General features: G+C 36.5%; 2 protein-coding genes across 3 annotated transcripts; one reads left to right on the top strand and one right to left on the bottom strand.

The window, feature by feature from the left end:
• Window positions 1-1,654: 1,654 nt before the first annotated feature.
• Window positions 1,655-3,912, top strand: nfkbiaa (nuclear factor of kappa light polypeptide gene enhancer in B-cells inhibitor, alpha a). Its single transcript, XM_055186289.2, has 6 exons — window positions 1,655-1,945; window positions 2,411-2,516; window positions 2,629-2,836; window positions 2,938-3,026; window positions 3,118-3,375; window positions 3,484-3,912. Exons 1-6 carry the CDS (start codon window positions 1,713-1,715, stop codon window positions 3,514-3,516), a joined length of 927 nt encoding a protein of 308 aa, XP_055042264.1. The 5' UTR covers window positions 1,655-1,712; the 3' UTR covers window positions 3,517-3,912.
• A 1,184-nt stretch (window positions 3,913-5,096) lies between these two features.
• psma6b (proteasome 20S subunit alpha 6b) lies at window positions 5,097-15,144 on the bottom strand. 2 transcript variants are annotated; one of them, XM_055186290.2, is made up of 7 exons: window positions 14,958-15,144; window positions 14,282-14,376; window positions 13,369-13,450; window positions 11,358-11,513; window positions 8,229-8,407; window positions 6,220-6,314; window positions 5,097-5,262 (listed from the first exon to the last, which is right to left on the bottom strand). In XM_055186290.2, the coding sequence occupies exons 1-7, from the start codon at window positions 15,031-15,033 to the stop codon at window positions 5,205-5,207; spliced, it is 741 nt and encodes a 246-aa protein (XP_055042265.1). In that variant the 5' UTR covers window positions 15,034-15,144; the 3' UTR covers window positions 5,097-5,204. The 2 variants fall into 2 exon arrangements, with proteins under 2 accessions (XP_055042265.1, XP_055042266.1); XM_055186291.2 differs by having other exon boundaries at window positions 14,962-15,101.
• Window positions 15,145-15,470: the final 326 nt, after the last annotated feature.

Raw genomic sequence — 15,470 nt, 5'->3', positions numbered from 1 at the left:
CCCCTCCTCTTATGCAAACAATGCTTTAGTAGTTTCCAGTTCAAGTGTCATGACAGGACAGGTACAGACAGGACCAGTTAATGCACGATTTACTTCAATTGCTGGAGTTTCCATCAAGTTTATTTACACGGTCCGTCCCTGGCTTTGTTTAAAGAGGTGGATTTGAAACCAGACAGATACTAACAATTCACTCCTTTGTAGTGGTCTCATTTTGACAAATAAAAAAAATATATACACACACGCACACATATTTATGCAAAGCAACACAAACATAATAATTGATTACTTGATTATATGATGCTTGCAGTACTCAACTCTAGTCGTAAACTTGACTTTGTAAACTAAACTGATATAATGTTAAATGCTCTTGTAAGTCTGCTAAATAAATAAATGTCATTGTAATGTACACAACTGCACACATATTTGAGATTGTAGTTAAGGTGATGTTCAAAGGGGACAAAGCCCTACAGCCAGAATCTCATGGAAAATAAAAAAAAGGGTTAAAAACGTTGGTTAATGCTACTTGACTTCTTTAAAGGGGGAGCCCCAGCAAAAAAGTGCAGGGGACTATACCATGAACCCCCCAACCCCGCTTTCGTTCAGCAGTTTGAGGGGCCTTCCATGTGGGATGTTTCACTTTAGTTTTACATTAAACTGACTCAGCTCTTATCTTATTCATATTGATATATTTCTTTTATGCTTTCTTTTAAAAACATACCTTTACAGTTACTGCAGCATATCAAATGGTCTTTAGTTAAGGCACTTTTTTGAGGTTTATTTAATTCACCGATACACAAAGGTTGATATTAAGTGCCTAGACATGTTAAAAGTGTCTAAAGTCACTGACCATACAAACAAAGGATGCAATTTTAACTACTTTTTTGCAGATACTTTAACCAGATAGTGTCAGGTCCATTTTTAGTGGATGTCTGAATTGCATTCTCCTGGTGACTGTGCATTTATATGGACATGTTTCACAAAATGTGACAACCAAAATGTGGACACAAAGGTAACTTTGGGGTGGTTTCCCGGACAGGGATTAGCTTAAGACAGGACTAGGCCTTAGTTTAATTAGGAAATGTAAATAGTTTAAAAAAAAACATGCCTGACTAAAACATTACCAGTGTGTATTTTGAGGCAAAACAAAGGGTGTGTATATATATTTATATATATATATTTTTTTTTTCTTGAGTATATTTAATATTAATTGAAAATGAATGTAACTTGTTTTAATATTTTCTATTAATTTTTATTATTTTGAATATGATTTTAATGTCCAAATATGTGTGGGGCCAACATTGCGCACAACCAAACAAGCAAAAAAACCTTTAGACTTGTTGCAGAAATATCTGTGCTATTTCCAGCTGACTAAAATAAAGGGTCTTTCTTTATTTATGATGCCTGATTTCCTCCTGACTTCATTCACGCGCCTTTTTCATTCATCTTACCCTGCCTTTAGTGCGGTACTGCAAGGTACATTTGAATGTGTAATAGGAAAATTCAGATTTTCATTCTTACTTCGCGGAGTCATCTTGAGGGAAATTCTCTAAATAAAAGCCCGCTACGAGTTCCCCTTTTCAGCGTAAAGTCAAGATAACTTCACACGGAAATCCCCATCCTCCTCACAATGCAATATAAAAGCTCTTGCGCCGCCCTCTCAGAGCATTTAACTGCTGAGTGCGATAGAGAGCGCATCGTCCACAACGAACGCAATGGATATACAAACACATGCCATTAATAACTTTATGGATCCTAACTTTGATGACATGGATTTGAAAAACAGAAAAGTGCAACACTGCGAGGATCGCGTTGATAGTGGCGTGGATTCGTTAAAAGAGGACGAGTACGCCAAACTTCTGGAGGATATGGCGATGCTGGAAATGCCGCGTGAAAGTGTAAATACATACGAACCTTGGAAACAAGAAGTCACGGAAGATGGCGACACGTAAGTTTAACATGTTTTACTTACAATTAAAAATATTACGCAATGCAATGTTTTATCCAGCTAAAAGAAAATGTGCAAGAATGTGCACGAAGTTAACTCACAGTTCGCTTTTGGTTTAAATTATTTGTGTAAATACGTGTGAAACGCAGAAAATGATTAAATCAGTACAACTTTTTAAAACTCCTGCAACAATTCGGAAGTAAACAAATAGTGTACCGCACTTTGGCACGGCACCAAAAGTGGGAGGAGCTTAAAACACAAAGTGCGCAGGCAGGAAAGTCCCTGGCACGCGGCCAAGCGCAGATAATGCATCAAATGTGTCAAGCCGCACTGGTTGGAAATAACCCTAAAAAATCCACTCTTGCGCAACACCGCCTGCTTGCACCGTGTCTCTGCTAAACCACATCCTTTGAGAAAGTTCTTTAAATATTGATTTCTAAAAAAAACTCCCACATTTTTTTCCAGGTATCTTCACCTTGCAATCATTCACGAGGCTGAGGACTATGCCATCCAGATCATCAAACAGTGTCAGAATGACTCGTTCTTGAACAGGCAAAACAACCAAAGACAGGTAATTGACGTAAATGTTTGCTAAAAAAAAACGTATTAGGAAAATATAGGTTTTGTTGTTTACATCTTGACTGCTTTTTTTAATCGAAAATCTGTCTGATTTAAATCTTCAGACTGCTCTGCATCTAGCCGTGATCATGGAAAAGCCACAAATGGTGGAGAGACTGCTGAAGGCCGGATGTGACCCCTGCCTAGTCGATCAAAGCGGAAACACTGCACTCCACATTGCTTGCAAAAGAGGGTCTCTAGCTTGCTTCTCAGTGCTCACTCAGATCCAGACCCAGCACCTGCGATCCATCCTCACCCTCCCAAATTACAGCGGTAAGTGAAGATCCAACACAATATAGCTGCTTTATTAAAGTTATTTTTTGCTTGTGTAACTTTTAAGAGTGGTTTGTGAAGAATTGTCCTTTTTATTGCAGGACATACCTGTCTCCACATAGCAGCCATTCACTGTTACCTGTCAATGGTGGAGATTCTGGTCCAGCTTGGGGCAGACATTAACGCAAAGGTACGGTATTCATTAATATACTCTCCAAGTTATTTGGGATAACACATTGGATCGTAAAGAGGACTAACGTGGGCTTTGTTGTCTTGTTTAGGAACAGTGTAGTGGCCGTACGTCGTTGCATTTGGCAGTGGACTTGCAGAACTTGGATCTGGTGCGCACACTCATTGCTTTGGGAGCTGATGTCAATAGCCTTACCTATGGCGGCTACACCCCCTACCACTTGACGTTTGGCCGAACGAACTGTGAGATCCAAAGGCAGCTTTTTAATCGGACCGCCCAAGAACTCATTCCAATGCCAGAGAGTGAGTCGGAGGAGAGCGATGAGGAACTTGCATCTGATGATGATTGTGTATGTTTACATTAAATGTTTAATTTTTGGATAAATGCATTCAAGGAGACACTTTCATGTTTAAAGTGCCTACAGATTTCTAATCATGAATATGTTGTTCTTTTGCAGATGTATGATGACATCCAGTTTTGTGGGAGATAGAATGACTGTCAGAGCGACATTACTTAAGACTAAACGCACAGCAGCAACAGCCGTAGATGCTGTTTCGGGACGCTATTGCCGGGGTGTGCCACGTCACAAGAAGCCAGCCGGACCCAGAATGGCAAAAAGCATTTCCGGGTGAAACACGATCGTGATGGTGCTGTTAAACGTGGAGAAAGCCCAGAGAAAGCTGGACAGAGACCCTTTAAATACAATGCCTTTGAAATCTACTTTTGAAACCAAAGAAATGGGAGAAAGTTTGTATATTGTGTAAATACACAGAGATATATATTTTTATATTTGTAAATTTGTCAAATAACATATTGTACATAATGTTCCTAGATTATATAACACTGTGAAAATATTTTTACATTAAAAAAATAAGTGAATAACTAATGAATCTTTGTCTGAGTGTTTCTTGTATTGAGTGTACTAAACCGATTCATAACCCTTGGAATTTTCCGAGTTGTGAAATGTGTGAAAGAACATTAACCCATGTACTGGTTCAATACCAAGGTTCAGGGAAAAAGGCCCTCCTTATGTACAGTAAATGGTATCATTTCCTTTTTGTGACTCATGAGATGTGTCACTATATAAAATTCCTCATGTCTGCTAAAGCACAGTCATGTTTAATTGACTCACGCTTTTTATTACGTTGCAGACAAAAGAGAGAAAACAGAACTCATAACTGCTATCTATAAAGCTTTTAATCATTGTATTCAGTACTGGGATTTTATTTATGTCTATTAAAAGTATAATAAACACATATCCAGACAAAAAAAATATTGATTTGTCAGATGTCAGCTTAACCAAAAACCTAACACAAAGTAAATAAATCTACAAATCTTTTTATAGATTTATAAATCTTAAGACCTTAATAAAATAAACAGCTGGGAATTTTAACCTTTAGGGAAATTCCTTTGCTTTGTTCTCCTAAGAATGAGTATAATACAACTAGATCCTTTGGAAAGACTAAAAGTATGACGGACATTATCATCCCTGTCACATGGAGAAGGGTGATTTCCAACTCTTATTATTATAATACAAACATTTTAGATATTATACACACAAACACGCAATAACTTGAGGTCAACAGTTTAACCCATGATAGCTAAATATATTAGGACCATAAATAACATTTAATATGGAAATTACACAAACAACATTAAAATCCAAATTTGTTTAGATTTTTAGTAACATAGCCAAGTTGATTTGTGGAATTTTTCATATTACCTCATACCAGAAACTTACAATGGAGAGTTACAATTTTTTTATACTAAGCAATATGAATGAGTCACATGATTAAGTATACAGTATGTATAAACCACAAAAGCATGTGTTTAACTTTCCTTACGTGATCATCTCTAGTCAGCCCTATTTAACTCAAAGTACATTTAAGACATAACTACATTCAGAAAGAATTCTTTACAATATTAATATACTTCCTGGTTAGGGAAAACACAGAATAAATGAAAATGAAAGATGGGTGTGCTTGGTGATTGCCCAGTTAAAAGTTTACTCCTCGTACTTCCTGATAAATATGAAAGAAAAAAGTAAAAGAAGCAGCTGGAGTCTTAAAGTTTTTTTCTCAAAATGTATTTAATGAAACGGGGGAATTTACATGACAACAAGGGCTTTGACCGGAATCCTACACATCCCTGAACTTTCAGAGTTGCACAATGGACACATCAGTCCCTCTCTGATAAACAGACCAAGTGAGTGTCCACCTCTGCCTCTGACAAAATCCTAAAACCGAGAGGAAATGATTAATTCAACAAGTGCTACAACCACAAACATACAATCTGTAAATTATGCTATTATTACAATTCATCTTTAGAAACCAGCATTAGAAACCAAAACATCATGGGTTTATAATTAAGCAATAAGGCACGAGAGGCTGTGCTGTGTCGTGAATAAGTGACGGCTGAAGGGCGTTGTTAGGCACGACGCGAAGCGGAGTGCCTGCAACCCCTTCAGCCGTTACTTATTCACGACACAGCACTTGCCTCGAGCACCCCACTGCTTTTATAAAACGGTTACCAAACAATATTAAAGTTAAAAAAAAAATTGTGCAACTTTCATGAAGTTAAATCAATAAAATCAATCCTTCCGATAGAAAAAATAGTCCCTGAATGCAAACAACAACATGAAAGCTCAAATAAAAACAACAAAGTGCTCTCAGACTTTGTCTCATTCGATGTTTATGTGTTTCTAAGGGTTTTGCTAAGGGCGCAGTAATATTAAATAGAACCGTTGGGTGTAGCGGTCATAGCAGTGTTTTATTGTGAATATCGCACACCTATTGACCAATCAGAATCAAGGATTGGAACTAACCGTTTTATAATTACCCACACAAATTAATATAATGTAGGTCGATGTGAGACAACAGGTCCAGCTTGGGGGACAAATCTGGTTGGGCAAATCTCACACAAAAACTAAAACACTGCCAATACTTGATTTACATACACACACGTATACAGGCACTGGTACGGGGGATGAAAGTGGTGTGGGTATGTTTGCGTGTGTAAAACCATCTTATGGCGTGCACGTGCACCCACATCGCCTCCGCAGGGAATAAAGGAACAGGGAAATATGGTGTGTGAGCTAAACTCTGTCACAGTTGCTCTGGGTAATGTATACAGTTTATAATAAAATGTAGCATAGAGCCTGAAAATCTTTGTGTAATATGCATATGCAACCCACCTGAATTTCGGATCCTCTGCCGTGATGACACCAATTTCCAACTCAGATGGCTTGAAATCAATTGTCAGAATTGTTGATAAACAGGTGATTGCGGTCTGTGAATGGAAATGTTGCATGAGAACATGTATGCATTTTTTACAGATGAGAGTTTTCCACTTTTATAGATTTCAAAATAGATTGGGACACCCCAGCCTTTGTGGGGTGCCTACAAACTGTGCAATCAGGATATAAATATATAACAAAATTTACCCTTTTAAACAAACCCTGGTTTATGGGTCTGGTTTGCAGCAATTTACAGGAAGTTATGATTTCTATTTTAAGAGAAGAAGGACGCCATTGTGCACCAACTTTCATTTACTTCCTTGTTGCTCTGGCAACAAACATAATCCATACCAAATTACGATGGGACCAGCTAGTTCAACGTAACAGCATGGCTCAGAAAAGTGAAAATGAATTCTAGCATCAATTGTTTGCGGCTGTCATTTTTCATGCTATAACATTCACGTAATTTTAAGTGTAATGATATTTACATCCACTGCAACGTTTACAAAATTTCCATGATTTAAAGGTGCAGTGTGTAATTTTTAGAAGGATATTTTGACAGAAATGCAAAATAATATCCAAAACTATATTATCAGGGGTGTATAAAGACCTTTTAATAATGAACCATTATGTTTTCATTACCTTAGAATGAGACGTTTTTATCTACATACATGGAGGGTCCCTTTATGTGGAAGTCGCCATTTTGTGCCGTCATGTTTCTACAGAAGCCCTTAACAGACAAACTTTTTTACTAAGTTGTCTCCGACGATTACATGTTTTTTGGGTGATGGCTACCGTAGCTTCTCTATGCGTTTCATAAGCGAGGTGTGAGCAGTGGACTAAGCAGTTGGTTGCAATTTGTAACCTCGCCACTAGATTTACACACTGCACCTTTAACTCTTAAATTGCCAAGTTCATAAGTGGTGTCACTGATTTGGGGGGGGACACAAATTGACTGATTTTCAATATAAAAAGTGATTGTGGATAGGATTTTATTTAACATTTTTCACAGTCCTGGGCATGCCAAAGATCGGTAAAAACATTGGCTTTGATGCATTTTTAGTTTTTGTGCAGCATCAGTTCTTTTTCTTTTCTCCCTCATTTTCTGTTTTTGCCCCATTGTCTTCCATTATAAGAATTTTTTTTTGATTGCAACATTTACCTCTTAGCATTTGCCAACAATCAAGAATGCATGATTATATGGTGTCATGGCTTTGCAATTAAAAAAAAATGGTGTTATAATGGAAGTCAATGGGGCAAAAAAAGCCACAAACAACTAATAAGGGAGAAAAAACAGATGCGGCACAAAAACTAAAAATGTATCAAAGCCAATGTTTTTACTAATTTTTGACAAGCCCAAGAATGTGAAAAAGGTTAAAAAAATATAGTCCACAATTACGTTTTATATTAAAAATCAGTAAAAAAAATTTTTCCGTCAAATCAGTGACACCACTTATGAACTTGGCAATTAAAGAGTTAAAATCATGGAATTTTTTTAAGCATTTGGTAGTTTTGGTCAGTACTGAGGGTGATTAACAGAATTATGGAAAAAAATTGGAAAAAATATTCATCTGGTACATTTTACACCCGTTTAATTTAGTGGCCTTTTTTGTACACGAACAACCCGAAAGGGTAGTAAATTTGCCATCAGTATATTGTTGAGTTTTTGAAAAATTTCAAAGCATTTTCTCAAAATATGTGTAAATATAAGATTTGTCACCAAAAATCATTCCATTTGAAACACAGAGAAAGTTGTGGCCAAATTAAGACATAAAAAACAAAAATGGTCTCAACAACCCATAAGGGTTCAAATTAAATGAATGAGTTCAGTTCAGACCAATTGGAAGCTGCATAGATACATGTATCTGGATAAATGGTTGACTGCTAGATTTTACACAATTCTCAAAAATGGCTATAAAGATACTGATCCTGACAAGTTACTATGCGCTTTAAGGTCGAGATTGTACCTCAACTGCCTGCTCAAACGTCCAATCAAGTTTCTTCTTCACTTTTTTCTCCAGAAAGCTGGTTGCCTCTGTCTGCTTCACGCCTGCAGCCGTAGCCTTGAACCCACAGTAATAACCTGCTGGGTCACATTTATATACTTGTGGCCCCAGCTCCTCATCTACACCAATTACAATCATGCCTAAAAACATAAGAGATAAATCAATACATGCCATTAACAACACAATAATACAATAAACCAAAAATGCTTTTCATTATTAAAATATAGTGGTTTTGATAGACTCTACAAAATGAACTACAATTACATTGAATGTCAAGTTAAAACATTAACCAACATGCAATATTAAGGTTTGCATGTGGGTCTTGCTAACAAGTCGATGGTTGACACAAGAAATATTCAAGGTGTAATGCAAGTTAAACTTAATCTACAGCATTTGCGACAATTTTATTTGTCATAAAGATATTTTTTACCTGTTTCTTAAAAACTCAGATTCAGTATTTCATAATATGGAAAGTATGTAAAGGGGACCAGTCTATAAAAATTATACACAAACAATATCACTAGTCCACAAATTTTGAGAAATTATCGACTTCCGGAAAAAAAAGTGTTGATTCGTACTAGGGCTGTCGAAAGATTAATCACGATTAATTGCATACAAAATAAAAGTTTTTGCATCATTTATTTGCGTGTACCATGTGTAATTATTTTATAAATAAAAATACACACACATTAATGTTTGTATTTAAGAAACATTTACATGTATATATTTTTATTATAAATATAAATAAAAATATATCTAAATTAAATGTTTCTTAAATTCATACATGCATGCGTGTATTTTATACATATATTATGCAAACACAAACTTTTATTTTGTATGTTATTAATCGCGATTAATCTTTTGACAGCGCTCATTTGTACATATTTTAATAAGATGAATTTGAAAATATGCGATAAAGGGGCTGGTTGGCTAAAGTTTTCAAGATAATTAACAATAAAGTTTTATAATTATCTATACAGAGGCAAGTATGTTTGCCTACAAGGAAGAGGGGTGTGATGATCATGATGCCTTGTAACTTCTTGACAAAATACGGTAACAATGTTAATGGAACCATATAAAAGTTTATAAATGTATCTTCACTAAAGATTAAAGATTATAACCTAACTGTAATTCATTAGTCTTTTATTGCAGAGTACATTTGTCCTAGCCAGACTGACGCACGCATCACACAGTTACATTTGGTGGCTTGCGAAAGTGTCATTGCCTAACATTTCCAAAGAACAGTCGCATGCTATTTTCACGAAAAAGCAAAAAATGCTACATGAAAAAAAAATGAATGGAAAGTTATGATATTTGTATCAATAAAAATAAATTAATAATGATTGCTGTGTCATCATTCTCATTAGCTTCGATCACACAGTAATTGCAGTAAATTACCATGAATTTACAAGAATGAATTTACCAGTAAATACAAAAATGTGCTTTTTACACACCCAGTGACGTTGAGTCTTTTACTAGTAAGACATCTTTCACACATCAGTATCACAATACCGGTAAACTCAAAGAGAAAGGGGAAGTTATCTGTGGCGCGAGGCGAGCTCAGTGTTTTACATGTAAACAATGGCGGTTTATGACTTCATATCCACAATCCGTATTTTGGTGTTTTCACATATGTGCCAAAAGCTGACAGTCGCAAAGTTGCTTGTGACCAAACAACATTTCATTGAGCGACGTCAAATGAAACCTGCGTCTTAAAAACAGTACTTTTTTCTACATTAGGCTTCACAGAGGGTGTGCTAAGGACGTCGGCAACTCGGCAAACAGATGGCAAGCTGTTCCAAACAACCTTGGTGAAAAAATGTGGATGTTAACTTCAGGTGTGCTCGATGTTAAAGCAACGTGTGCGTGGAAACATCCGTAAACAGTGCAGGGGTAAACGCAACACCTTTAACAAATCGTTTTGATTGGCCCAAAGCTGTCAGCGAGGTCTGACGTTGTTCGTTCTAAATGCAGATAATCTATATTTTTTGTTCACACATAGCGTTTATCAGTAAATTACTGGTAATCTTACATCCTCCCTTACTGGTAAATTGGCCGCACTGATTTACCAGAAAGGTTCTGTTCACACATGTATTACAAGTAAATTACCAGTAAAGACTGTATGTGTGAAAGTGACTATTGCTTTATCATGTTGCAGAGAAGTTATGAAGCATAATCACATGAATTATTTTGATGCAACTTTGACCTGAAGCTGTATTCTGGAAACTCAATTAGCACTCAGGAGGACTTAATTTTCCTTTATTACTGAACCAATTTTGGTCAAATTTAGCTACTTTTATTTCAGAGGCTTCTCCTTGTAGACCACGGTTACCCATAATAATGAAACTTTATATACATTTTAAATTTTCAAATTTAAAATTATTTTAATATGAAAAAATAGCTAAATAACCTACTTTATGTATTGCATACCTATTTCAATAAACTAAAATGTTCACATGCATAATGTTGCATATTAACTTTGATATAATCTCTTATACAACTTTACATTTAAAACTGTGTTTTTAACATTCACTGATCATCACCCCATTTAAAGTAGTGCTACATTCATCAAAAACTGTTGCCATGCTTGCAACTTGCTACTGTAAACAAAAGCTTGCAACGCTTGCCCCGCCTGCAGGGGCTTCTGATTGGTTCCACTGTTCTGTAAATGACATTTATAAGCTGCACACTCATGTAAATGTTACAACTATTTAGACACAGCATCCTAAAGCGTGGCGCATATGCACAAAAGGCTGCAAAAGACACGGAAGGTAAGTGCAATGGTCAAACATGTAACGTGACAAACCTGATGATGATTGACAAAAATTATTAAAAAGCCCAAGAGAAAGCTTCCTTGTTTAATTTAAGAAAATTTGTCATTGTACTACTTTGTTGTTGTTGTGTTTTCATTAAAAATAATAATGAACAACAAAATAAACAAAAAAATCCAGAGGCCTTGAAACCGTCAAACGCCCAGCACTAATTCAAGGTTAATCAAAATGCATAATACCACAAATGCTTAGATTGAGCTTAATATGAATAATAATTTTAAGAGCTTGACACTTGTTGTCCCATAGTGTATATCCTTACAGCAGCCGAGCGGCCTCATCTCTGCGTTTTGTGTGTAAACTTGAGAGATGTCAGCTATTCTTTTGCAAAGCATGTCAACTGGAATCTCATATCCATACTTGTACTTCCAGTTCGCCGCCTCATAGCGAGCACGTTGCACTTGAGACTTGCTGTCAGCTGAATGTAAAACACAAGACATCAGTTAGTGTGTCAATTCTAACAGCATGCTTAATACAGACATCATAAAGTATAATAGTAAGGGAACTGTGGATGTCACATATCTGACCCTGGACCACAAAACCAGTCTTAAGTTCCATGGGAATTTTTGTAGCAATAGCCATTACATTTTATGGGTCAAAATTATGAATTATTCTTTTATGTAGTGATAGACCGATATATCGGCCAGCCGATATATCGGGCTGATATTTGCGAGTTTTATGTGTATCCGCATCGGCCGATACGTGGCTGCTGTGTTATTTACAGACAGATTGCTGGAAGCGCAAGCGATTGCAGGTCATGTGACTTAAAACAACCAACCCTTCCATGACAACATCGAAAGATTCCATTAGCACCCTCACCTGTTTTTACTATTTGTTAAATATATTTTTTTAAGCTCAATAAATGTTACTTTTTTAAAATTGAGACTTGTAACATTTGGCATCATCATTGTGTCATTTTTATGATGTAAATTGAGTGAGTAAAAGCAGTATCGGCTCCAAATATCGACTCAAATCGTCAGCCTGTATCGGTCATCGGCTAAGGCTGATGAAACAAAAATCGGTATCGGCACTGAAAAATCCATATCGGTCGACCATTACTTTTATGCCAAAAATCATTAAGATATTAAATAAAGATCATGTTCCATATTTTGTAAAATTGGTACCGTAAATATACTCTTTTTAGTGGATGCAGTTGCTAAGGACTGCATTTGGACAATTTTAAAAGCCAATTTTCTCAATATTTATGCACCTCCAGATTTTCAAAGTCTTTACCAAATATTGAGTGCGTTTACATGCACAAAATAAGCGGATAACTATGAAAAATCTGCTTATTATAGAAAACAGTTTTTATGCGTTTACATGCAAATAAATAAACAAGGCAAGCTATGCAGAAAACTGCGTTTACATGGATTGTGGAGATTTGTCAGATTTCTCAAAGGCAGTGACGTCATCGCCTATAGTACATAATAGTCGTTCAAAAAGCCGACACCATATCTGTCTTAGGCTATACTGTTAGAACCTATAAACATAACATCAGCTTTAATTTTCACAGTTTTTCTGCCACCTGCTTTAGTCGAGCTGAGACTTTTATGCGTTACTTTGCGCTTACTTATACGGAACCCCTAAGGGGACATGGAGCAAAAATTTAAGTTTAGTTTCGTGAATCTAATGCATGCGCACGTGAATCTATCGCGTGCGAACGTGAAACTAAACTTTAAAAAAAATTCTGCACATGAACGTTTTGCGTGAGCACATGAACATTTCGCGTGAGCACATGAACATTTGGCATGAGCACATGAACATTTGGCATGAGCACATGAACATTTGGCATGAGCACATGAACGTTTTGTGTGAGCACATGAACGTTTCGCGTGAGCACATGAACGTTTCGCGTGAGCACATGAAACTAGACTTTTGATTTTTTTACTCCAATGTCACCTTAGGGGCTCAGTATACTTAGACATGCGCACATGAACAACACTGCGAGAAAGCTGATTAAGGTGTTTACATGCCATGCGTAATCGGGGTAATGAGCAAAAAAATTACCTGTGCCGATCGTTTTGTTTTTTGCTTACCCCGTTTATGGGCTTTCCCAGATAAAAGAAAACCGTTTTACGCATGTACATGACCTCACACATTATCAGTTTATTAAGCATAATTGGGGTAAGACATGTCCTAACAAACCATACATCAATACAAAGCTTATTTATTCAACTTTGAGATTATGTATAAATCTCAGCTTAAAAAAAAACGGATCCTTATATGACACATTTTCTGGTCCAGGGTGACATAAGGGAAAGTCATTTCTGTACCTGTCATTCCTGACATGACGCAGCCGATGTTCTCTGTGATTTTGAATAAGTGAGTTACAGTGGATGCATCCAGAAGCTTATCCTGAACGAGAGACATCACAGTTTATATGTACCACAGAAACCGAACTGTCCAATAATATTTATATAAAATTTCTTCCTGCAGCTTATATAGACAGTTCACCCCAGTCGTTTCCCTAATGTTGTTTCACACCCACATGTTCATCTGCGCAATACAAATTCAGATATTTTTGATGATATCTGGGAGTGTTTTGACCCCCCACCCATTGACAGAAAAGCAACTACCACATTCAAGGCCCAGAAAGGCAGAAAAGACATCATTAAAATAATCCATGTGCCTGCAGTGGTTAAATCTTCATTTCATAAGGCGACAATAATAATTTTTGCGCAAAAAAGCACAACTTTTTTTCTATATTTTCTTCTATTTGGTGTTGTATTCCGCTGCACGTTCACAAGAGCATCACGGTGCATGAACATGGTGCTGACTATCAGTGCACATGGAGTTTTTCTTTTGTTTTTTTTTGCACAAATGTTTTGATTGAACCACTACCGGCACATGGCCTATTTTAACATTGTCAGCTTGCCTTTCTGGGCCCTAAAAGTGGTAGTTGCTTATCTGTTAGGGGGGCGGGGGTCATAAAGCACTTGGATTTTATCAAAAATATCTTTATTTGTGTTCCTAAGATGGTCGACTTCAGGTCTTACAGGTGTGGAATCACATAGGACGAGTAATTAATGCCACATTTTGTATTCTGGGGTGAGCTATCCCTTTAATTGACAGCACTGAATTAGCAGTGCCAAAGTCAAGCCCCAGAGAAAGCACATACTGATAAAACTTTGGACTAGAGCTCTGACAAATACATACATTTAATGCAAAACACGAGACTACACTTACTGGGACTTTTTTCTGTGTGACGACTACCGCACAGTCCTTGCCCCGAACAGCAACTGACGTAAGACCACCCTGATTTATGGCCTTGAATGCATATTCTGTATGAATGAGACAGAAAAGTTATTCAGTAAGCAATGCATTTAATTTACTAATACATGCAGTTTAGTGTGATTTGCAACACTCTGTTTCCAAACAACAGAACATATTAAAATCCCACCGCAACTTAAACCAACTTAACTCTTACAATGACAACACAAGTTATTACATACCTACCAAACCTTTATATCATGGTATGTTAACCTTAGTTACTAAACGTATTATTAAAAACAAAATACAGACAGGCTGTAAAAGCTTATTATAGTGTTTGGGCATCCTAAGGGTAACTTAAATAAAATTCAATATAATCGCAATTTACACATACTGCACATACTGTACATTCATCCATCCATCATTCACTCTGTGCTAACGCTAACAGACTAATGCCACACCATAAATGCTTTAAATAAAAAAAAATAAGAAAACAAAATAAAAGATTTTGGGCGATATATTCATATGAGAGATAAAGGATAATAACACTATCGCTGATATAAGAGAGAGGAGATCCGAGCGGCACTACAGCGACATGACTGTGCACTTACACCAACAGTTTATAAAGTTAAATAAACTCTTCCATACTTACCTACTTGATAAAGTCTTCCCTCCGGAGAGAAAATAGTAATGTGACGGTCAAATCCTGCGCTGGAACCCCGGGACATGTTTATGAGAAATTTAATAACCGTAAAAATAAAAAACAGTTACAATCATGAGTGAACAGCGACATGCAGAATGACCCGGAAGCTGCGTTCATTGTCCTTCCGGGTCAACAAAGCGACGAGGGTGCATATGCATAGATATGTATATAAAGGCTAGATGGCTCGTCCGCGCTGCTGGCCAATTGAGTGCAACGTCCGCATTTTGGCGGCCATCTTACGACAGGGCGCTCGCTCACTCGTAGCATTGAGTTTTAATGATGCAGGTACTTTTAAATGACCATAACTTGCTTAATTTTTTACCGATTTTTAAACGGTTTGGTTTGTTATAAACGTCAAAGATGTACCTATGACACTGCATACCTATACTAAAAATAAAAAATAAATTCATGAAACATGTTAAAGCATCCAGAATTATAGCCACGTTAATAACGTTTGTAAAA

This window comes from Misgurnus anguillicaudatus, chromosome 18 (assembly GCF_027580225.2).
Source record: "Misgurnus anguillicaudatus chromosome 18, ASM2758022v2, whole genome shotgun sequence".
Taxonomy (NCBI): Eukaryota; Metazoa; Chordata; class Actinopteri; order Cypriniformes; family Cobitidae; genus Misgurnus; species Misgurnus anguillicaudatus.
Note: the sequence above shows the minus strand (reverse complement) of the source record. Positions and strands in the feature narration are given on the sequence as shown.